The 24,559-nt window shown below is 43.3% G+C and overlaps 1 protein-coding gene across 1 annotated transcript in view; it reads left to right on the plus strand.

The window, feature by feature from the left end:
• Nucleotides 1–24,559, plus strand: part of SLC45A2 (solute carrier family 45 member 2) — a 36,053-nt gene continuing 11,494 nt past the window's right edge. Inside the window, exons 1-3 of the mRNA XM_070357842.1 lie at nt 1–1,098; nt 2,927–3,103; nt 21,521–21,846. Coding sequence (XP_070213943.1) covers nt 570–1,098; nt 2,927–3,103; nt 21,521–21,846 — 1,032 coding nt within the window. The 5' untranslated portion in view covers nt 1–569. The remainder of the gene's footprint in view (nt 1,099–2,926; nt 3,104–21,520; nt 21,847–24,559) is intronic.

Genomic DNA, 24,559 nt, shown 5'->3' on the forward strand with positions numbered 1-24,559 from the left:
ACGACTGAAGCAACTTAGCAGCAGCAGCAGCAGCAGCAGCATGGCTGATTCATGTTGAGGTTTGACAGAAAACAACAAAATTCTGTAAAGCAATTATCCTTCAATAAAAAAAATGAATTAAAAAAACGAAAAAAGCAGGAGAATAAACAGAACTATGTCAAGTATGGAAGAAAAATATTGCAGTGCTGTGGGAGAGTTAGTAATTTAGAAGGGGCAGCCTCTCACTATTTTAAGTCTAGTTAATTGACTCGATGTGTGTGTATGTAGAAAACTTGTGTTCAAGGAAGGACAGAATATTATATCCAGAAAAAGTTTAGAAAAAACATTGACCCCCTTCATACTTAACATCTACATTATAGGGCTTTATTGTCCCAAAGCTATGTGTGATTGTGTGTAAATGTGTGTGTGTGAGAGAGAGAAAGAGGCAGAATCAGAGAGAGAACAGTACAAAGGAAGATTCCTTTAGAAACACATTCAAAGGAGCCAGAGGGCTCCCAGCTGGCTAATCTCCATCATGCTTTCCTGGCCCCTCCCCCTTCCTTCTCATCATAACTTGTGATCTTAGAGGCATGAAAGAATTTGAGCCCCGCCCCCAGCCTGACCGTCTCTGCGGGCCGTGCAGCCAGGCTCCATGTCAAATCCACCTGGGAGCGCGAACCCCAGGGCCACGGAGAAGGTGGTGGGCTTGCAGGCAGGTTCCCCGCCCAGTGGCCATGGGCGACAAGAGCGGGCAGTCTCCCCTACGCACCTATAAATCCCTTGATGAGGAGGGCCTCTTCGGCTCTGCGGAGCTGCCCAAAAGACCCACGGGGAGCCTGGTTATGCACAGCATGGCCATGTTCGGCCGGGAGTTCTGCTATGCGGTGGAGGCGGCCTACGTGACTCCAGTGCTGCTCAGCGTGGGCCTGCCCAAGAGCCTGTACAGCATGGTGTGGCTCCTGAGTCCCATCTTGGGGTTCCTGCTGCAGCCCGTGGTGGGATCGGCCAGCGACCACTGCCGGGCCCGGTGGGGCCGACGGAGACCCTACATCCTCTCGCTGGGCCTCATGATGCTCCTGGGCATGGCCATGTACCTCAACGGGGATGCGATCATATCAGGTCAGTGGACTGCACCTGGTAGGCTAGGTAGGCTGGGTGGGAGAAGGTCCTGTTATGCAACTCAGGACAAGGAGAATGCAAAGTTCTTTCTGTGACAGTCAAAAAATGGTTAAAACTGATTCCCTAAGTTACATTGAATTTCCACCTTTGAGTGACCCAGATTCTGTAGTTAGGCACCTTTACTTTTAGAAACTTCAGGATACATTATTTTTTAATTGTTGTGAGAACTTAAAAATGGGATTATATTTTTACCTATTTTATTATATTATGTATTGTTACGTTTATCAATTATGGGGTTTTGTGTGTGTGCCCACCATACCTTATTTAGGACTTTCTCAAATTAACCAGCTGCCTAATGGCTCCATAAATTTTTCCAATAAATGTGTCCAAAGAAGAGTTAATGATGTTCACAGCTTTATATGGAGTCTTGTAACAGGTACAGGGCATCAGCCTGGCAGCTCAAGGGGACATTTTTTCATTGCAAATCATGGACATAGACCTGATGGTGAGCACTTTTTCTAGCCATTAAACAGCCGCTGATTAATCAGTAATTGGTGGTAGTATATATCACATTGAAAGAAAGAATTGTTAAACTTAAAAATAGCACACATTTTCTGACCATTAACTCTCAGGGTAGCAGAATGGATGATAATGAGCCATGATAATCAGTTATCATCTCTATGTATTTAAAAGTGGGCATGAATCTATAAATGTAGTATATTTCTGGAAGAATTTATTAAAAAAAAATACCTGAAAAGAAATTTTGCCTCTAAGGAAGGGTGCTAAAGGCCTGGGGGTGAGAGGGGGAAGTTAAGCTTGTCGTTCACTTATTTTTGTAGTGAATTTTTAAAATCAGGTGCATATATTACACATTTTCTTAAGTTTAAAAAATAAACTGAAAGCATGAGAAATAGTTATGAGGGGGTGAATGAACAGTGGTATGGTCATAGGATGAATATCATTTAGGTGTTAAAATTGTGACATTGCTCTTCATCCACCAAAAGGCAAAGGTACGAAGAGAGTTGGTTAAAGATGCTCACTTACAACCTGCTCCCATTACTCAGTGCTCCTCCAAGCCAAGCCCTCCAGCCTGTGGCATCAGCCTCACTGGAGGCTGATAGAGATGAAAATTCCCAGGCCCTACCTTCCGCCTATTGAGGAATCATAGGAGACTCATGGTAGGTGAGGCCCAACAATCGGTTTTAACAAGTCATCCCGGTAATGGTTAAGGAGCTAAAGTCTGAGAAGCACTGCATGAGGACACAGATGCACACCTCTCTCTATTTTTGTGCATAAAGGGATGTCTGAAGGATGACCATCTCTTGGGCCTGGGATCTTGAAGTATTTTCCCCAGCTTTCCTACATGGTTGGAGTGGTTTACAGTCAGTACATATAATTTTTTAAACCGGTTTATTTAAAAGAGAGATGATTCACATACCATAAAAGTCACCATCTAAAAGTGAACAGCTCAGTGCTTTTCAGTATATTCTCAAAGTTGTATAACCACCACCGCTATCTAATTACACAACAGTTTCATCTCCCCTCTACAGAAACCTGGTAGCCATTAGCAGACACTCCCCATTTCCTTCTCCCCCACAGTCCTAGGTAACTGCTCAATCTACGTTCTGTCTCCAGAGAGCTGTCTTTTCTGGACATTCACTGCATGACTTTCAAAACTTGAAAAAATAATGAAGCTGTATTTTATTTGGAAGAGCAAACACAACGAAAGAGTAGGGAGGTAATATGATGACAGGAAGTTTGTGTGGAAATAAAAATGTGGATTGTTCTAAACCGGGATTTAGGAGACCAACGGTTGTTTCTCTTTTAGCTTTGATTGCTGACCCAAGGAGGAAGCCGATTTGGGCCATAAGTATCACCATGATAGGTGTGGTTCTCTTTGATTTTGCTGCTGACTTCATTGATGGGCCCATCAAAGCCTACTTGTTTGATGTCTGCACTCATCGAGATAAGGAGAGGGGCCTCCACTACCATGCCCTCTTCACAGGTAGGGAATATCCAGAAAGTCTATCCTTCAGGTCTCCGGGCAGGGAAGCCCTTCCACTGAAGCCATCCAGTGTCTCAGCACTCAGATTTTTTGAATGAATGGATCTGTTGATGCATCGCTCCCATCACGCGGCCTCTGTCTTCCAGGGCATTCCTCTTGTGACCAGGCTTTGGAGTTTCTGCAAAGGAAGTTTGTAGGAGAGCTCTCTGAAGAGCCATGTGTGGAGACATTTACAATGAAATGAAAAGAAGCCTTGTAAACTTCATATTTTGTTTTGTTCTTTAGTCAGTAATGTGTATCATCAACATTATTTAGAAGCTTGCAGCTTCTTGGGCCCCTCTTCCTGTTATTTTAATTCAGCAGGTTCGGGGTGGGGCCCAGAAATTTGCGTTTTTAATGACTTTCCCAGATGATTCTGTGGCAAGTGTCCCAGGAATCACATGAACCACATTTAAAAACAGAAATAGGAACAAACCAAGCAAATACAAAGCCCCAAGTCTTAGGGACTTCTTCCTTTTTTTAAATTTATTTACTTATTTGGCTGCACTGGGTCTTAGTTGCAACAATCAGGGCCTTTAGTTGCCCCATGTGGGATCTAGTTTCCTGACTGGATCGAACTCCAGGCCTCCTGCATTGGGAGCTCAAAGTCTTAGCCATTGGGCCACCAGGAAAGTCCTAGAGATGTCCTAGTTATATAAACAGTTGGCAAATCCTCAACCTCCTGTTTTGGAAAATGCCATGCCAAGAGGACACTTCTTGGGGCCATTGCTGGCCTTTTGTAGCTGTTGGGCCCTTCATGTAGAGCAATGCTACTAATGTTCAACATGCATTTCTAGAGCTCCATTTGTTGTTCAGTCACTCAGTCATGTCCCACTCTTTTCAACCTCTTGGGCTACAGCATGTCAGGCTTCCCTGTCCTTCACTATTTCTTGGAGCTTGCTGAAACTCATGTCCATCGCGTCGGTGATGCCATCCAGCCGTCTCATCCTCTGTCATCCCCTTCTCCTCCTGCCCTCAGTCTTTCCTAGCATCAGGGTCTTTTCCAATGAGACTGCTCTTCACATCAGATGGCCAAAGTATTGGCATCAGTCCTTGCAATGAACATTCAGGACTGATTTCCTTTAGGACTGACTGGTTTGATCTCCTTGCTGTCCTTCCAGTTGGGACTGTTCTAGAATTGGGGTGTCATCCACAGGACAACAGCATGATCCTGTCCTGGGAACATTGTTAGGTCTAGATGTGAGGACTTTATTTCATTTTCTCCAAGGCCCAGCCAAGGTATTTTTATTTTATGTTTTGTCTCCTCCCATGGTCAGGTATGTCCCATGAGAAACAGAATCTTGAATTTTGTTCAGATTATATCTGCACAGCCAAAAGCAGGCCTGCCCACAGAAGCCGTTCGGTCAACAATTTGTTGTTTGTGCAGATATTTGAATGGTGAACACTGGGAAGAATGGGGCTGCCCGGCAGAGAGTGGCCTGGAGGAGCAGGAGTCCAGGCCATCTGTCTGGGACCCCTGAACACTTTGTCTACCAGCTGGAAGGTCCCAGAATAGAGATTCAAACTGCATTCTCCTAACTTAAATCCCACAATTCCTACTGCTATGTAATAATCTGCTGAAATTAATTATGATATTGCGGGAGGCTTTTTGGCTTTTGAACCTGACACGTTGAGAGTTTTGTTGCTCTAAGTACTTTGGGAAATGTGGTCACTCCTTCCCAGCTTATATCAGTGTTAGTCTTGGCCTAACAACCTTTGCTTTGCTGCCTCTGATATTAAAAGACTGAGCTCTGTACTTTGGGAACTTTTCCAGGGTTAATATGTGGTAGTATTTCTGTTGAGTTTGATAAAATGTCTTGAGGTTTTCTTTTGATATTAGTGTATTGTGGTTTCAGCAAGCATATAATTCATGTGTAATTTTCATGTGACCTCATTTCAGGCTTTCACTGTATCTTGTCTGAGCTTTCGTACTTACCCTTTAACTGATTTTCCAGTCTCTAATTTTTTCCTATTCCAATAGTGCTAACACACAGCTTCTAGAGCCACATTCCTAAAAGACAGCTTTGACTGGGACACTTTCATGTTCAATGACCCGCAGTGGCTCCTGTTGACAAAAAAATTAATGAATTAATCAATAGTCAATTTAAGAAAGAAATAGAGAATTTTATTCAAGTCAACCTAAAGATTATAAATTGGGAAACAGTCTCTCAGAGAGCTCTCAGAACTATTCCTCCCATCAGAGGTCAAAGCACAGTGAAATATGAGACAAAGTGTTGTACATCTAATGACGTACTGACAGTTTATGTAGTCCGGGTCTGTACATACAAGGCGAGTAGTGGGTCATTGTGACCGCTTAAAGGATTGAGAAAGGACTGTTATCTGCTAAGGAGTTCCCTTGCTGGTGCCAGGAGAAAGTTGCTGCTGTCAAGGAAGTATTCCTGTGACTTCTATGACTGTGGTCTGATTAATATATTAATGGGAAATAGACGGGAAAACAGTGGAAACAGTGTCAGACTTTATTTTTCTGGGCTCCAAAATCACTGCAGATGGTGAATGCAGCCATGAAATTAAAAGACGTTTACTCCTTGGAAGGAAAGTTATGACCAACCTAGATAGCATATTCAAAAGCAGAGACATTACTTTGCCAACAAAGGTCCGTCTAGTCAAAGCCATGGTATTTCCTGTGGTCATGTATGGATGTGAGAGTTGGACTGTGAAGAAAGCTGAGCGCTGAAGAATTGATGCTTTTGAACTGTGGTGTTGGAGAAGACTCTTGAGAGTCCCTTGGACTGCAAGGAGATCCAACCAGTCCATTCTAAAGGAGATCAGCCCTGGGACTTCTTTGGAAGAAATGATGCTAAAGCTGAAACTCCAGTACTTTGGCCACCTCATGCAAAGAGTTGACTCATTGGAAAAGACTCTGATGCTGGGAGGGATTGGGGGCAGGAGGAGAAGGGGGCGACAAAGGACGAGATGGCTGGATGGCATCACCGACTCAATGGACATGAGTTTGGGTGAACTCCAGGAGTTGGTGATGGACAGGGAGGCCTGGTGTGCTGCAATTCATGGGGTCGCAAAGAGTCGGACCTGACTGAGCAACTGAACTGAACTGAACTGAACTGAAAGAACCCTCTGGGTTCAGAGTACTTGGAAATCTTCTGGGCTAGAGGTTCTCTAACTTGTAGTCTGAGAGTCTTTACCTTTGCCTCGGTCGGACATGACTGAGCAACTGAACTGAACTGAACTGATCATGCAGATGCATATTGCACACTCCAGGGGAGGGAGGAGGCCCAAAGGGGAAAGTGTTATATTTAAATCTAGGCCCAGCAATTCCAAATGTTTTTCAAATAAGTGTCAAAGTGTTCACTGCCAAAATGTTCTCCAGCATGTTTCTGAATTTTTTTTTTTTTTTTTAAAGAAAAGACCCTACTGGCTTCTGGGAATTTTAGTCCTCTAACTTTTTCTGTCTTATGTTTAAAGATAACTCTACCTGCCCTCCACCCCTGGTGTATGTGATAGCCATGCTGGGTTTAGTGGATCCATCTCATCCCTTCTGGATTCCCTGGTAGCTCAGTTGGTAAAGAATCTGCCTGCAATGCAAGAGACCCTGATTCACTTCCTGGATCAGGAAGATCCCCTGGAGAAGGCATAGGCTACCCACTTCAGTATTCTTGGGCTTCCCTGGTAGCTTAGACAGTAAAGAATACGCCTGCAATGGGGAATACTTGGGTTCGATCCCTTTGTTGGGAAGATCCCCTGGCAGAGAGCATGGCAACCCACTCTAGTATTCTTGCCTAGAGAATCCCCATGGACAGAGGAGCCTGGCTGGCTCCAGCACCTGGGGTCGCAAAGAGTCAGACACAACTGAGTGACTAAGCACAGCACAGCCTCATCCTTTCACCTCATGCCTTTACCTCTGGGGCTGTGGAACCCTCACTCACCGGAAAGAAAGGAAATTCCTCCCTCGAGTCAAAATGCTTGTAACTGAGGATCTGTTGCTATTAGTAAATTAACCCGAGGCCTTGCTCTCCTGAACAGCAGTCTCCATTCCACCCAAGGAGGCTGGGATGAGGGCTGATGGTCAGTAAAGTTTGTGCCAGTTCAAATCCTGGCTCCTCCTCCTGCCCAGTCCCTAGTGTTTCTGAACTTCTGTTTCTTCTCAGGGTTGTGAATCTGTCCACCATGTTAGTTACTAATATCCTGGCAATATATTGGGGCTTCCCTCATAGCTCAGTCGATAAAGAATCTACCTGCAATGCCGGAGACCTGGGTTTGATCCCTGGGTTGGGAAGATTCCCTGGAGAGGGCAATGGCAACCAACTCTAGTGTTCTTGCCTGGAGAATCCCATGGACAAAAGAGCCTGGCAGGCTACAGTCCATGGGGTTGCAAGAAGTGGATGCAGCTTAGCAACTGAATCACCAACCACTGCCACCATTCTGGCAAATGGTCTCAAGCAATGGTTCCTGAGAAAGGAACCCTTTAATAGGATTCAGCACCAAATGTATATATTTACTATATGTTCTCCATTCCCACCAGGCTTGCAAAACTTGCGTTTGTTTGTAATGACTTGTAAGGAACTTGCCCCAAGTGCATCTCTGGAAGAAGAATGGGTAATGTGTTAGGCTTAGCTTCTTTTGACTGTTTGGTTTCTTTAATACTTCAAAGTTTGCATAAAAAATGCTTTTGAAACAAATACTCAGAATAGAAATAATTAAGAGCTAAAAAAAGAGTTCTAAAAATGAAGTTTAGATATGAGTCCCTTTGACCAAATGTATACAAGTGGAAAAAGGCTGTGTTTCATGGTAGAGTCGATTTTAACTCCTCCTTCAGGCTTCATTGCTGCATGAGTGGATTTCTTTCATTAGCTGAGTTTCCTTTGAAGTTTCTGCCCCTAGTGAACTTTCATGTCTCCTCACTCAGGCAGGAAAGGATGTGGCCAGAGCAGAAACCAGGGTACAGGAATTTCAGCTTTGAGGATGACATGGATAACTTCGGGCGAAACAGATAAGGTCTACAAACTGCCATTTCTTATCCCAATTCAGCACCTACCTCTCGAGGAATCTCAAAGGCAGGTTAGAGATAGGAGCCCCTGAGGATATTTTTTCATTTACTCAATACTGTGTATGTGCTTAATCACTCATCTGTGTCTGACTCTTTGCAACCTCATGGACTGTAGCCCGCCAGGTTCCTCTGTCAATGGAATTCTCCAGGCAAGAATACTGGAGTGGGCTGCCATTCCCTTCTCCAGGGGATCTTCATAACCCAGGGATGGAACCTGGGTCTCCTGCATTGCAGGTTAATTCTTCACCATCTGAGCCATGAGGGAATTGTCTACCAGAAATCTCTTTCCCCAGATACCAACTGGCTGGCTTGGTTTGCTTCCTCTCTTTGTTACAATCTCTGGTCACATAGCCCCTCCTCAGCGATTCATGATTACTTGATAATATATTATTTATTCATTTGTTTGTTGTTTATTATCTGCCTCTAGAGCCAACATATAAGCTATCTGAAGACAGGAATATTTCCTGTTTGTTCCAAAATCACTAGTGCTTAGAATAGTCCTGGAAATATGCTGAAGAAATATTGATGAGACAAATATTCTATTTTAACATCCTCCTTTTACCTGTGAGGAAGCTGTGTTGCTGAGAGGTAAGTGACTAACTCAAGGTCACACAGCTGGATGTATGTACTAAGTCGCTTCAGTCATGTCCAACTCTTTTCAGCCCTATGGACCATAGCGCACCAGGCTCCTCTGTCCATAGGGTTTTCCAGGCAAGAATACTGGAGAGGGTTGCCATGCACTTCTCCAGGGCATCTTCCCAACCCACAGATCGAACCTGGGTCTCTTACGTCTCCGGTTTTGGCAGGCATGTTCTTTACCACTAGCGCCACCTGGGAATACAGCTAGTGGAAGATATTGAATCAATCTTTATGTCTGAAATGGAAGTGAATCCCCAACCCAAGGGCTTCCCTCATAGCTCAGCTGGTAAAGAATCTGCCTGCAATGCAGGAGACCGGGGTTTGATCCCTGGGTTGGGAAGATCACCTGGAGAAGGAAATGGCAACCCACTCCAGTATTCTTGCCTGGAGAATCCCATGGACAGAGGAGCCTGGCAGGCATCAGTTCATGGGCTTCCAAAGAGTCAGACACAACTTAGCGACTAAACCACCACCCCAACCCAAATGTAGTTTAATTGTGTCTGTGTTGAGCCCCATTGGCCCAGGATGGTGAAAACTTAGTGTCAGTCCCTTTGGAATACTCTCCTACACCTTTCCCTGAGTCTTGCATCTAAAAACTTGGAGCTTAGAGTGCAAAAGTTTCAGGTAGCAAGGATCTGGGTTTCAGTATCATGTGTTCTCACTGGCATTTACTAGGCCGTCCTTGGTCCTGCGTTTCCCAGTTGTGAGGCTGAACTGGTCACAGTCACATTCTCGCTCATCCTTGTCCACAGGACCCCTTCAGAACCCCCAGGATTCTCAGCTCCCCACCACCCACATGGCATCCTGCTCTTCCAAGGCCTACAGATGTGAGCTGCAAACTCTCCATGCTCTGGTTTCCTTGTCTCTAAAAGAGAGGTGGAAATTCAGTTGAGCCTTATTATTCAGGGATTCTATATTGTGAAGTCATCTGCTTACTAAAACTTACTGGTACCACCAAAATCAATACTTGCAGCTCATTCTCCAACATTTGCAAGCATCTACAGAGTGGAGGAGGAAAAAAACCAATGCGACTCACCCAGTGTGCTTGCTTCCAACTGTGGTTGAGCAAGGTGACACTCTGCCTTCTTGTTTTGATTCTTACACTGTAAACAGATGTCCTTTTTGTGATATATTTAGTGCCATTTTTTTTTCTTTTCTGTTTTTTTTTTTTTCTTGGTTATTTCAGTATCTAAAGTGGCTCCAAATGTGGTGCTGAAGGCACTGCTTTGGGTTCATAAGTGCAAGAATGTTGTGACGTGACTTCTGGAGAAAATATGTGTCCTAAATGTTGTTCCGGTGTGAGTTACAGTGCCGTTGGCCACAGGCTATTCAATGAGATATCTTTAAACAGAAACACATGTAAAATAAGGTTCTGTGTTGTTTCACTGATGAAAACGAAGACTTGAGGCTCACAGGAACTTAACCCTTAGGGCAGGAGTTTACTATTCACCAATTCAGGGTTTGAGGAAACTTTCTGGAACGTAACTACTGGTAATAGTAAGATGCAGCGGTAGTAACTTCCTCAAAGGGTGGTTGTGAGGATTAAGTGAGTTGTAAACGTCAAGCACCTAGAACGGAGCCTGACACTCGGGCTCATCTATCTCTACCCACCGCAGAGCCCTTGCTTCCTTGAAGTCTGAATGTCCCCCTGGGGTCTTCCTAGGAAATAAAGTGTTGATCCCTTCTGCTCTTGGGTTCTTCAAGCCATCTGGGAGGTTCTGCTCCCCACCCCTCATCCTCCTATCCCAGCGAGGTCCAAGGATCGAGGAGCAGAACCACTACAGCTTTAGGGACACACCAATTCACCCTTCGTAAATGCTTTGCCTACCCTGGGAAGCCTTGTTCTTAAATCACTTTTTTTTTTTTACTGAATCTGTTGCAGTAAAAAAGAGAATGGAGGAATGAATTTTTCTCTTTTCCTTTCCTGAGAAAGTGAAGTCACTCAGTCGTGTTCAACTCTTTGTGACCCCCTGGACTATAGCCTACCAGGCTTCTCCGTCCATGGGATTTTCCAGGCAAGAGTACTGGAGTGGGGTGCCATTTCCTTCTTCAGGGTTTCTACCCGACCTAGGGATCAAGCCCAGGGCTCTCACATTATAGGCAGATGCTTTACTGTCTGAGCCACCAGGGAAGTCCAGTGAAGAAGATAAAAGAGAATAGTGAGCAGGCCTGAACAATCCTAACTGGTCCTAACTCTGCATGTCTATAGTTTAAGTTTGCTTTTCTTCCCCCTAACTCTGCAGGAGCTACATTTCTCACCAACTTTACCTTTGACTTTATGCTAAATACATCCTGCATCTAGTTTTTGCCCTTACAACATCCTTCCCTTTGTAATTACATATCAGAGCCACCAAACTGCCAGACTCAATTACTGGGTTACTGACACCAGACTCTGACTGTCTTTGAAACACTGCAAGAGGAAGAAATCAAGATCCTAACACCTTTGTTCCTCATCCCTGACTCCTGACTAAGCCCCTAGACTCCCATGGAGAGGGAGCATTGTTCTTGAGGCATGAACCTATTGTCTTTCCCTCTCTGCTGGCTGAGAATTAAAGCCACCTCCCTATTTCCTCCATACTTGGTCTCTGTATTTTTTATTCAGCTCCGGTGGGCTAAGAGAGCCAAGGTTTTGGCCAGCAACAAATCTACCATCAGTGCCTTTGGAACCTAAGGGCTTCTGAAACTCAGAAGCAAGGAGACACGTTCTTATTTCTCTGCTTTCTACTTTCATGTTCTTCCCCAAAAGCAATGAGCCTGGCTCAGTTTGAACATGAAGGAAGGGCCCAGGGAAATACCAGGGCAGTTGTGGGTGGACGGAAGCTGTGGTCAGCACTTAAATATATTTTCTCACATCTCTTAGGAGATGAGTTGCCTTGCAAATCTCAAGAAATGTCAGGTCTTGGATGCTCAGTCTCTAGAAGGGAAGTAATGTCTGCCTGGTTCATTGCTGTGTCTGCAGTGCCCAGCGCAGTTCTTGGTGAGAGTTGGTGTTCCATCCATTTCTATTGATTAAAAAATATCTCTCATACACACACACACACACACACACACACACACACACACACCTAGTAGCTGATACTTATGTTAAGTCTCTGGGATTTTGTGTGTATGGTATAGGTAGGAACTAATCTGACACCTTCATTGCTATTTTCTCAACACACAGAAAAGAATCAGAAGGACTCTTCCATGAACCTTCCAGGAATGCAGGGTCTTTCATCTGTCCCCTTGCTGAGGTACTGAAGCCGGCAGCACACTGATAACTCTCTTCTCCTTGAGCTCTTTCTCCATTGCTGTTGAGGTTGTTTAGTCACATGCCTGAAGCCGGGAAAACAATTACAGATGCATGGTAGGTGCAGAGTTTGACTCTTTAGATTCCTTGTTCCTGAAACTCTCCCAGTTTCCCATTTTACCTATTACATGTTGTGTTAGTCACCCAGTCGTGTCCGACTCTCTGTGACACTGTGGGTTGATTGTAGCCTGCCAGACTTCTCTGTCTGTGGAATTCTCTAGGCAAGAATACTGGAGTGGGTTGCCATTCCGTTCTCCATGGATCTTCCTGACCAGGGATTGAACCTGGGCCTCCCGCATCGCTGGCAGATTCTTTACCATCTGAGCCACCAGAGAAGCCCTTTACTTATTACAGTTGTAGATTACAGAAAGAAATAATACATATTTCTGTATGCTTGGACTTCTTCCAGGAGGAACCATTGTTTAAGCTATATTGTTAGATATGAAATACACTGCTGAGCCATTCATTCCAGGGGGTTGGCTCTGGTGTGAGTGACATCACAGCCTGGCTCTGTCAGGCTAGGATAAGAGCTAGCTGGACCCTTCTTTTTGCAGAGGCTGGTTATCTAATGTGGTGACAGATGCCCTTGAGATGCCCCAGCTTATCATATGGCCAATAGCCTGGGGACTGACTCCAAGAGCCCCAGGAAGGCTGATGTTGGCAGTAGAGATAAATGTAACCTTGATGTAAATGTGGGAGCTGATGTTAGCCTTTGTTGCAACTTTGATGACTAGACTTTGTTTAGGAGACTATTTTGAAGATAAAATCCTTAGTTTAAATAGAGGATGTTAAAAGGAAAGCTTTCAGTAAATTCCTACAGCCCTCTGCTGGGCCTCATCAGATCTGAAGGTGTGAATAGATAAATGTTTCCATCCAGAGTTTTAAGATGCTGCCTAGTAGAAATGGCATCCCACTTCAGTATTCTTGCCTGGAGAATCCCATGGGTAGAGGAGCCTGGTGGGCTACAGTCCATAGGGTTGCAAAGAGTTGGACACTACTAAAGCAACTTAGCATTCAGCATGGCCCCACTATTCAGCAAGGCATACTGTTATAACTTTTAGCTGTGTCCCGCAGTAGTGCTGAGACAAATGAATTAGTTTTGCTTGTTTTGTTTTTTCCCCTTTCCTGAGAGAAGAGAGGATTGGAAAATTTTTTAAGATACTTGTAGCATGTTTTACTTAACTGATTAGTGGAGGAACTGATTGGGAAGACAAAGAGTTTCCCCAAGTTCTTTCAGGATAAATTGTGTGTGTGTGTGTGTGTGTGTGTGTGTGTGTTTAGCAAAAGAAAAAAAATGCTAGATTAGATACAAACCTGATTAACATTCTACAAGGTAATATAACTGTAGCTCCTCTATAATAGTCCTACCAGGTTATGAAAATATGGTTACAAACCTTATTAATGTCTGCAAATTATCCTTAGTTTTACAGGATTGTACATCATTGCGCTTTATCAGTTGTGGCTTGTTGGTCAAATATCAGATGAGGGTGGTGCAGGTTGCTTAGAAATTGCTCTATCCCCTGAGTGCTCAAAAAGTGATATTTGGACTAACAGGGGTGGATTGGCACTGGGGAGCTTGAAAGGAATGCAGAGCCTTGGGTTCTACTGCCATCTTTAAAATCAGAACTTATGCTATAGACTTCCCTGGTGGCTCAGACGGTAAAGTGTCTGCCTATAATTTGGGAGACCTGGGTTCAATCCCTGTGTCAGGAAGATCTCCTGGAGAAGGAATGGCAACCCACTTCTGTCTTCTTGCCTGGAAAATCCCATGGACGGAGGAGCCTGTTAGGCTACAGTCCATGAGGTCACAAAGAGTCGGATATGACTGAGCAACTTCACTTCACTTCACATGCTATCAATTGAATGTTTGTGTCCCCCTCAGAATCCATATGTTGAAAACCTCATGCCTAACGTGATGATGTTGAACACAGAGTGCCTGATGAACTATGGATGGAGGTTCGTGACATTGTACAGGAAACAGGAATCAAGACCATCCCCAAGAAAAAGAAATGCAGAAAAGCAAAATGGCTGCCTGAGGAGGTCTTACAAGTAGCTGTGAAAAGAAGAGAAGCCCAAAGAAAAGGAGAAAAGGAAAGATATACTCGTTTGAATGCAGAGTTCCAAAGAATAGCAAGGAGAGATAAGAAAGCCTTCCTTAGTGATCAATGCAAAGAAATAGAGGAAAACAATAGAATGGGAAAGACTAGAGATCTCTACAAGAAAATTAGAGACACTAAGGGAACATTTAATTCAAAGATGGGCTCAATAAAGGACAGAAATGGTATGGATCTAACAGAAGCAGAAGATACTAAGAAGAGGTGGCAAGAATACACAGAAGTGTACGAAAAAGATCTTCAAGACCCAGATAATCATGATGGTGTGATCACTCACCTAGAGCCAGACATCCTGGAATGTGAAGTCAAGTAGGCCTTAGGAAGCATCACTATGAACAAAGTTAGTGGAGGTGATGGAATTCCAGTTGAGTTATTTCAAATCCTGAAAGATGATGCTGTGAAAGTGCTGCACTCAATAGGCAGCAAATTTGGAAAACTCAGCAGTGGCCGCAGGACTGGAAAAGGTCGGTTTTCATTCCAATCCCAAAGAAAGGCAATGCCAAAGAATGTTGAAACTTCTGCACAATTGTACTCACCTCCCACGCTAGTACAGTAATGCTCAAAATTCTCCAAGCCAGGCTTCAGCAATTTGTGAACCATGAACTTCCTTATGTTCAAGCTGGTTTTAGAAAAGGCAGAGGAACCAGAGATCAAATTGCTAACATCTGCTGGATCATTGAAAAAGCAAGAGAGTTTCAGAAAAACATCTATTTCTGCTTTATTGACTATGCCAAAGCCTTTGACTGTGTGGATCACAACAAACTGTGGAAAATTCTGAAAGAGATGAGAATACCAGACCACCTGACCTGCCTCTTGAGAGATCTGTATGCAGGTCAGGAAGCAACAGTTAGAACTGGCCATGGAACCACAGACTGGTTCCAAATAGGAAAAGGAGCACATCAAGGCTGTATATTGTCACCCTGCTTATTTAACTTCTATGCAGAGTACATCATGAGAAACACTGGGCTGGATGAAGCACAGGCTGGAATCAAGATTGCTGGGAAAAATATCAATAACCTCAGATATGCAGATGACACCACCCTTATGGCAGAAAGCGAAGAGGAACTAAAGAGCCTCTTAATGAAAGTGAAAGAGGAGGGAGAACAAGTTGGTTTAAAGCTCAACATTCAGAAAACTAAGATCATGGCATCCAGTCCCATCACTTCATGGGAAATAGATGGGGAAACAGTGGAAACAGTGGCTGATTTTATTTTGGGGGGCTCCAAAATCACTGCAGATGGTGATTGCAGCCATGAAATTAAAAGACGCTTCCTCCTTGGAAGGAAAGTTATGACCAACCTAGATAGCATATTGAAAAGCAGAGACATTACTTTGCCAACAAAGGTCCGTCTAGTCAAGGCTATGGTTTTTCCAGTAGTCGTGCATGAATGTGAGAGTTGGACTATAAAGAAAGCTGAGCGCCGAAGAATTGATGCTTTTGAACTGTGGTATTGGAGAAGACTCTTGAAAGTCCTTTGGACTGCAAGGAGATCCAACCAGTCCATCCTAAAGGAGATCAGTCTTGGGTGTTCATTGGAGGGACTGATGCTGAAGCTGAAACTCCAATACTTTGGCTACCTGATGTGAAGAGCTGACTCATTTGAAAAGACCCTGATGCTGGGAAAGATTGAGGGCGGGAAGAGAAGGGGACGACAGAGGATGAGATGGTTGGGTGGTATCACCGACTCAATGGACATGGGTTTGGGTGAACTCCAGGAGTTGGTGATGAACAGGGAGGCCTGGCGTGCTGCAGTTTATGGGGTCGCAAAGAGTCAGACACGACTGAGCAACTGAACTGAACTGAACTGAATGTGATACTGTTAGAAGATGGAGCCTTTAGAAGGTGATTAGGTCATGAAGGCTCATGAACGGAGTTAGTGCCCTTAGAAAAGTTGCCCAAACCAGTTCCTTTGCCACTTATGCCAAGTTAGTGATGACAGTTAGAAGATGGCTGTCAATGAGGAAGTAGGTCCTCACCAGACCACATCTGCTGGCACCTTGATCTTGCATTCCCCAGTCTCCAGAACTGTCAGAATAAGTGTCTGGTATTTATAAGTCATGAAGTTTATGGCATATTTGTTATAGCGGCTGGAACAGACTGAGACAACCTGTATCATGACGAGGCATCGTGTGATTCACGTGCACATTAACGTTTAAGAAGCCCTGCTTTATAATGAGATTTTTAAGAAATAAGGCCCTTTTAAATAGTTTTTGCTCTTTCCAGCTTTGAGATACTTATTTTTCCCACAACAGTTGCCATAGGCCACACTTAGTCTTAGTACTCAGTGTGATTCCCTGATTCTAGTCACTGGACCTAGAATGACTAAGTCCTTTCTGCCAGCTCCAGGCAGCTGTCAGCTTCTCTTGCCTCTGAGCAAGGCTTTGGGATTAAGGTTTCTGTAGGAAGTCAGTAGCACACTCCATTTGAAACCTGGTTCCCTGGTGGCTCAGATGGTAAAGGATCGACCTGCAATACAGGAGACCTGGGTTCAATCCCTGGGTCAGGAAGATCCCCTGGAGGAGGGCATGGCTACCCACTCCAGTATTCTTGTCTGGAGAATCCCATGGACAGAGGAGCCTGGTGAGCTACAGTCCACAGGGTCGCAAAGAGTCAGACACGACTGAGGGACAACGCTTCCTGCTTCCTTCCTTCTTCTACTATCTGTGCTATTGCTTTATATGTATTGTCACATTAACCCTCACAAGACCCATATAAGGAGGCATCACTATGCCCACTTTCAGAGAAGTGCCCAAGGTCACATGGTTAGAAAACACACAAGTGGGCATTGAAATCAGCATAATTATAAACCCTCCCTTCTATGTGTTCTCCTGTCACCCACTGCAGCCTGCAGTTCTCTTATCTAATTCAACTAGACCAGCTGCAAACATCCTTCCACCTCTAAAATCTCTGGATTCCTTGATTTAGTGAACTCTTAGGAGCTTCATTGCTAATTAAGAATTCTATAATAATTAGTAATAATAAACTCATCAAAGCGCCTCTATTCTGTTTGAATATCTAGCTCACAGTTCTCTATTTGTTACAGTTTTTATTTTTTTAAGTAGCTGTTTGTTTCGGAGAAGGCAATGGCACCCCACTCCAGTACTCTTGCCTGGAAAATCCCATGGATGGAGGAGCCTGGTAGACTGCAGTCCATGGGGTCGATAAGATTTGGGCACAACTGAGCGACTTCACTTTCACTTTTCACTTTCATGCATTGGAGAAGGAAATGGCAACCCACTCCAGTGTTCTTGTCTGGAGAATCCCAGGGATGGGGGAGCCTGGTGGGCTGCCGTCTCTGGGGTCGCACAGAGTCGGACACGACTGAAGTGACTTAGCAGCAGCAGCAGCAGCAGCTGTTTGTTTATCTGCTTCTTCTCCTTGGAACTATCTTCTGGGGAGGAAAGGATAGAGGTGCTATGTCTTATTTATGTTTATATCCCCAGAAGCTAGTAGAGGTTTTCTGTATAAATTTAGTACTCAAATATATTTATTGAAGTACATGACGTGGGTAGACATAAAACTAGACTAGGAAACCCTCCAATTGTAGCAGTCAAGTGTTCAAGTCAGTATCTAATATAATCCACCATTATGATTATATCCATATATTTATATTCATAAAATAAAACCAACATTCTATTTGCACAGTGGAAGGTTTATTTCGCACATCAGTTCTTTCATTTTTTTTTTTTTTAATTTTTTGAAAATCCATCCTGAACCCTACATCAGTTCTTTCAAATGGGCAGGGATCTTCTGCTCTGTATTTCCTCTGCTCAGTGGAAAAGTAAATTTGAAGAAAAGAGGCATACATGATAGGAGAACTTAATGGCAGTATAACAACCATTGATCTAGTCACAAATGGTAGTTTTGAGAAACAAATATATACGTTTTGCATAGGATCAATTAAGAACAAGGGTTCTCAGTTGGTGCCCATTTGTCCCCCTGGGGGACATTAGACAATGTCAGGAGACATTTGTGTCTGTTGACTAGAGGAGAGGTTGTACTGGCATCCCATGGAGGAGGCCAGACATGTTGCAAAACATCCTACAATGCACAGAACAGCCTCCAACAAAGACTTCAGTTCAGTTCAGTTCAGTTCAGTCACTCAGTCATGTCTGACTCTTTGCAACCCCATGAATCGCAGCACGCCAGGCCTCCCTGTCCATCACCCACTCCCGGAGTTCACTCAGACTCACGTCCATCAAGTCAGTGATGCCATCCAATCATCTCATCCTCTGTCATCCCCTTCTCCTTCTGCCCCCAATCCCTCCCAACATCAGAGTCTTTTCCAATGAGTCAACTCTTCGAATGAGGTGGCCAAAGTACTATCCATCCCCAAAATGTCAGTCATGCTGGGACTGAGAAACTCTGGTCTAGACAGACCCTCCAATAGAGCTAGGCTTTTAGTACATTTTGTTTGGTTGACTGCTTGGCTCAGCACAGACATCCTTGGCATCTCCATGATTGAATAAAGAGCATCACTGTCTAATGGTGATCCATCGCATCACATGTCCCAGAACTGCCCCCTGAACCAGCAACAATGTAACCACCTCCAGGGCTTCCCTTTCTTGCTGGAGCCTACCAGGGCCCCTACCATCCAAACAGGTCACTCTATGTACCATTTATCTGTTTAAATACATGCACCTCACCCATAACTAGACTACATATTCCTTGTTAGCAGAGAACATATGTTTTTTTCATTGTAACCCACTGGCCACTGTTCCCCATAATTCTGCCTTAAAATGCTTTGTCACTCAGAGCATGACAATGATGTGCTTGGAATTCAGTGGTTAAACATTTGTTCATCTGTAAATACTCTCTATGGTAAACTGCAATTAGACAGAATGTGAGGTGACTAGAATCATCCATTCTTCCAACATTCTGGATAAATTAGGATTCATATTACCTGGCATTCAGATTTGTGTTCCTGGGATCAGGGTTTAGGTAAGTTTAAATGTTTAAGGTTTGAGAGAGAATTCCTTAAGCTCTGTTTTATTCCTTAATTCTCTGATTTGTGAGAATATTGTATTTTTTAGGTTTTTTTAAAAAAATTATTTATTTGGCTCCACCAGGTTTTAGTTGTGGCTTGAAGGATCTTCGATCTTCTTTGCAGCATGTGGGATCTTTTAGCTGCAACATGCAAATTCTTAGTTGTGGCACGTGGGTTCTAGTTCCCTGACCAGGAATTGGACCCAGGCTCCCTACCCAGGATGTTGTCTTTACCTGGCAGATAAAATGGAGACTTCACTGCTGCTGCTGCTGCTGCTGCTAAGTCGCTTCAGTCGTGTCCAACTCTGTGTGACCCCATAGACTGCAGCCCACCAGGCTCCCCCGTCCCTGGGATTCTCCAGGCAAGAACACTGGAGTGGGTTGCCATTTCCTTCTCCAATGCATGAAAGTGAAGTCGCTCAGTCGTGTCCGACTCCCAGCGACCCCATGGACTGCAGCCTACCAGGCTCCTCTATCCGTGGGATTTTCCAGGCAAGAGTACTGGAGTGGGATACCGTTGCCTTAGAAAAACAAACACACAGCTGATCTGACTAGGTAGATAGATATTTCTCTTTGGTAAGACAGGATGGAAGGTTGATGTTTAAAGATATTTGCAGGAGGATCGGCCCTACACTTCGTTGTAGGTAGATGTGTTTGGCATCCCTCTGCTTACTCCCCTGGACATCCTCCGACCCCATGGTATGCTCCTGCTGCAGCCCAGCACTCTCGGATGTCACTGGTGCCCACGGCCAGGCAGACCATCTGAGGAGCACTTACTGCTTCAATATTGAGACCTGCAATAGCTTGTCTGTACCAGGAGCACTTGCTTTTTAAAACAGGAACCCCAAAGAATGAATCACTAATGGCAGAATTTCAAATGTTAGGCTGTAAGGGCAGGATTCTTTTTGAGAAATCGCTTCTCAATGTCCCTCAGATCACACTGTCTTTAAGTGTAAGCAGATAAGGCAAGCACCGGAGAAGGCAATGGCACCCCACTCCAGTACTCTTGCCTGGGAAATCCCATGGACAGAGAAGCCTGGTAGGCTACAGTCCATGGGGTCTCGAAGAGTCAGACACGACTGTGCAACTTCACTTTCACTTTTCACTTTCATGAACTGGAGAAGGAAATGGCAACCCACTCCAGTATTCTTGCCTGGAGAATCCCAGGGATGGGAGCCTGGTGGGCTACTGTCTATGGGGTCACACAGAGTCGGACATGACTGATGTGACTTAGCAACAGCAGATAAGGCAAGCACCAGAAAGACTTCAGGTCAGGATCCTGGAACAGGATAACAGGATTTTAAAAAATTCATACTTAGGGATTTACCTGGTGGTACAGTGGCTAAGACTCCATCCTCCCAATGCAGGGGGCCTGGATGAAGGAACGAGATCCCACAGGCCAGAGCTAAAGAGTTCAAATGCTGCAATTAAAGAACCCGCATGCCACAGTGAAGACTGAAGATCCCAAGTGCTGAAACTAAGACATAGCATAGCCAAATAAAGAAATAAATATTTTTAAATTCATATTTAAATTTTTGTTTTTATTTTTTCTGTGGCTATCAACTGGTATCAAGTACCTTTAGCTTTTGTTTTCTATTTTGTTTTATTGAAGTATAGTTGATTTACAATGTTTCAGGTATACAGCAAAGGGGTTCAGTTATACAGAGGCTTTTTCAGGTTCTTTTTCATTATAGGTTATTACAAAATATTGAATATAGTTCCCTGTGCTATATAGTAGGTCCTTGTTTTTTTATCTCTTTTATATGTAGTAGTGTGTATCTGTTAATCCCAAACTCCTAACTTATCCCCCCAAGTCACACTTTTAACTTGTCATAGGGGAAAGAAGAGAGATTCCAAGGCTGTTTGATCTTTGCAAACTTGTGTCACTCTAAGAAACTTATTAATAGATCAATGACAATGCAATAATTATATTTTATTGCAATCAGAAACTAGGGCTCTTAGGGCCAGGAGTTTTAGTTCTTAAGCCATGTTGAGAGTACAGTTTAGAAAATCATGGGACTTCAGATGGTGGCAATGTTTACTAAGTGCTTACTATGTGTCTAGCATGTTACTTTTTAAAAAAAATCATAATCCCCATATTATGAATGAGGAAGTTCAAGTTCACAGCAAGTGTATACTAGAGCCAGGCCTTGAACCCACACATCCAGCCCAGGTGTCTTAGCCTCTCCCTGTGTTACTTCTCCAGTTATAACCAGGCCACCTCTGCTGTCCTCAGGGAACTTTCCCACTGAAGTAGAGGGCCTGCACATGATGAGAGAGAAGACAGTTCTAATTAATGCTAATACAGCTCCTTCTTTCTTTGCAGGTTTGGGAGGTGCTCTCGGTTACCTTTTGGGTGCCATTGACTGGGCCCACTTGGAACTGGGAAGACTGCTGGGCACGGAATTCCAGGTCATGTTCTTCTTCTCCTCGCTGGTGCTCACTTTGTGTTTTATTATCCATCTGTGCAGTATCCCTGAAGCCCCACTTAGAGATGTTGCAAAGGACATTCCCCCACAGCAAGCCCCCCAGGACCTTGCCTTGTCATCAGACAAAATGTACGAGTATGGGTCTATTGAGAAAGTAAAAAATGGTTATGTAAACCAAGAGTTGGTGCTGCAGGGAGGAAAAACCAAAAACCCTGCTGAACAGGTAAAGATGCAAGTTCCTTTTTATTTACTCAGGAAAAATACTCTTGTTCTTTCCTTGTGTTCATTCTTTTAACATTGATCCTTGTCTTTGTTTTGCTTGATTATTTGATGTAAAGAGTTTTGTTATCCTCAAATTGAAATTTTGTGAATCTACCAATTGAATCTGCAAATGCCCATTAGCTATTATCCCTTGGAATTAAAACTTTGCACCTAATAGAAAAATGTGTGCATTTCCCTCTTGTCCTTCTGCCTCTGACTCTTTGCAGACCATCAAATCAGGGAAGATGAAGCTGACTGTAAAATGTTAGGCCATAAGATAAGCCTGGAATTATCCATCCTCAGGCTAAATTAGGATTATAAATTTGTTATTCCAAATAACAGCATCCCCAGTTGGCAACTGGAGGAACTAAGAGGCTATTGGGATGGAGCCTTCATTTTATTTTGATCATACAGTGAATAGAGAAAATAGGAGAATCTAGGCCTCCATAGACCTGCTGAGACCTTGGGGCTCCAGACTGCCTGTGGGAAAACATTTATACTCCCTGCTGGTATCGGGTAGGATGGAGCCCCCTTGCTCTGTGGTTCTGCAAGGCAGCAGCATGGGATTCATGGAATAGCTACACAATGGAAGCCATTTGATCATTAGATGTGTGTGTTTTTGAAGCTTTATTTAAGACATATCAGATAGAACACACACATATATACAAAATGAATGTTTTTTCCCATTCCCTGAGAGAAGAGAGGATTGAAAATTTGCCATAAAGGATATTTACAGATGAACAACTGTTTAACCATGAAATTCCAAAAAGACAGCATCCTTATCATGCCCTGAGTGACAAAACATTTTAAGGTGGAATTAAAGGAAACAGTGGCCAATGGGTTGAGATGAAAAAACATATATTCTCTGCCCACAAAGAATATGTAATTATGGGTGATGTGCATATATTTAAACAGATCAATGGCACATACAGTGACCCATTTGGATGGTAGATGCCCTGGTAGGCTTCAGGGAGAAGGGGAAGCCCTGGAGGTGGTAACACTGTTGCAGGTTCAGAGGGCAGTTCTAGGATATGTGGTGTGACTAGATCACCTCACCATTAGACAACCATGCTCTTTATTCGATCATGGAGATGCCAAGGATGTCAGAGGTCATTTGCAGAACCAAGTGTTTAACTGCGAAGAATTTTCCACAATGGAGATTGTGGGAAAAGCTATGCAGACACAGAGAAAAAAACAGAAAAGATATACACCCAAAATGCTCATTGAAATTATTGTCTTTGTGTGGTGGGCTAACAGGTGGTCTTTATTTTCTTTTCTAAACCCTTCAGTGTATTCAGCATTTCTGTAATAGACACGTATTACTTTGAAAATAAAGAAAAAATAATGTCAGGGTTAAAGGAATAAAACCAGACAGAGTTTACTTAAGATAAGTAGATACGATGGATTATGACTGCCTCTTTGCCCTCTTTGCGTTGACTGGCTCTCAAAGAGTCACCCAGCAGAGGCTGTCTCAGTCTGCCCCGAGGCTGTTGTGATGACTGAATGAAATCAAGTGTGTGGAAGTCTTTTGAAAGGCATAAAACCCTCTACACCATTAGGAGAAGAAATGCATCAAATACAATTAACTTGTATCAGCATATGCCACGTGCACAACACTGTAGGCTCTGAATGCTTCTATTACATAGGGGAAAAAAAAGAATAATATATCTTAGGCTCAAAGTCAAGCACCTGACTGCTATTCCAATAGTGCATCTCGGGAGCTTCCAGCTGAATAGTGGGCATCTCCACAGTGTCAGGTCCTAACATTCTTGTTTGTCAAAGTCATTACTTTCCAAAATGAGGGTGGCTGTGCAATTTGAGAACTGGGATTTTTTTTTTTTTTTAATGTCAAGAGGCCTGAATTATTTCATTGTTCAAACTGCATACCATAAAAATCCATCTCTATTTCCTCCCCACCATCAGTTGCTCAATATTTAGTCTCCTTCCGAGGGTACTTTTGTGCAGTTCTGTCTCCCCCTCATGGCTCTGTTCATTTTTCATTTATAGATCCATCATGACCCAATCTCCAGTTGACAAATGCATGCAGTAAAACAACTCCCAACAGCTCAAAATCATCGCAAGGGCTTTACTAAGGGAACTGATGAGTCAGTGAATAAGATGCTAGCTGAATTTTCATTCTGAGTTAAAATATCCAGAAAGACTGAGTATTTATATTCACAGCTTTTACAGAAAGGCATAATTTTGAAGCTTTTATTTATTTTGGGGAGAAAGGAAAAAATTAGGTTAACAATGAAAACAGGCTGAAATTATATATAAGGCCAAAGCATAAATTAATATTTGAAATGAGGCTGGTCAAATTCACTTTTTAAATTTTTGAATTTTTGGAAAGAAGGGAAAGAAATTAAAGATGAATCACGTGGTCTGAGATATGAAAATCAGGCTGTTATTCCTCAGTCTATATCATTAATTGTTTCTTCCTGTAGTCAAGGGAAAAAGTAATAGTTCTACGTTGGATTTCTGCTATGGTCACCATTTATTTAGACAAATACCATGTGCTACATGCAGAAAATATTTTTTTCTTTACTCCATAGTAATGTCTATGTATTTTTTTAAAAATACTGAGTAAGTAGAAAAAGTCAGTGGAGTCATGGTCATTAGGTTAAATACTATAAAATCCACGAAATAAAAACTCAACTTGTACAACAACCCTACAA

The sequence above is a fragment of the Bos mutus genome, chromosome 20 (assembly GCF_027580195.1).
Source record: "Bos mutus isolate GX-2022 chromosome 20, NWIPB_WYAK_1.1, whole genome shotgun sequence".
Lineage (NCBI taxonomy): Eukaryota > Metazoa > Chordata > Mammalia > Artiodactyla > Bovidae > Bos > Bos mutus.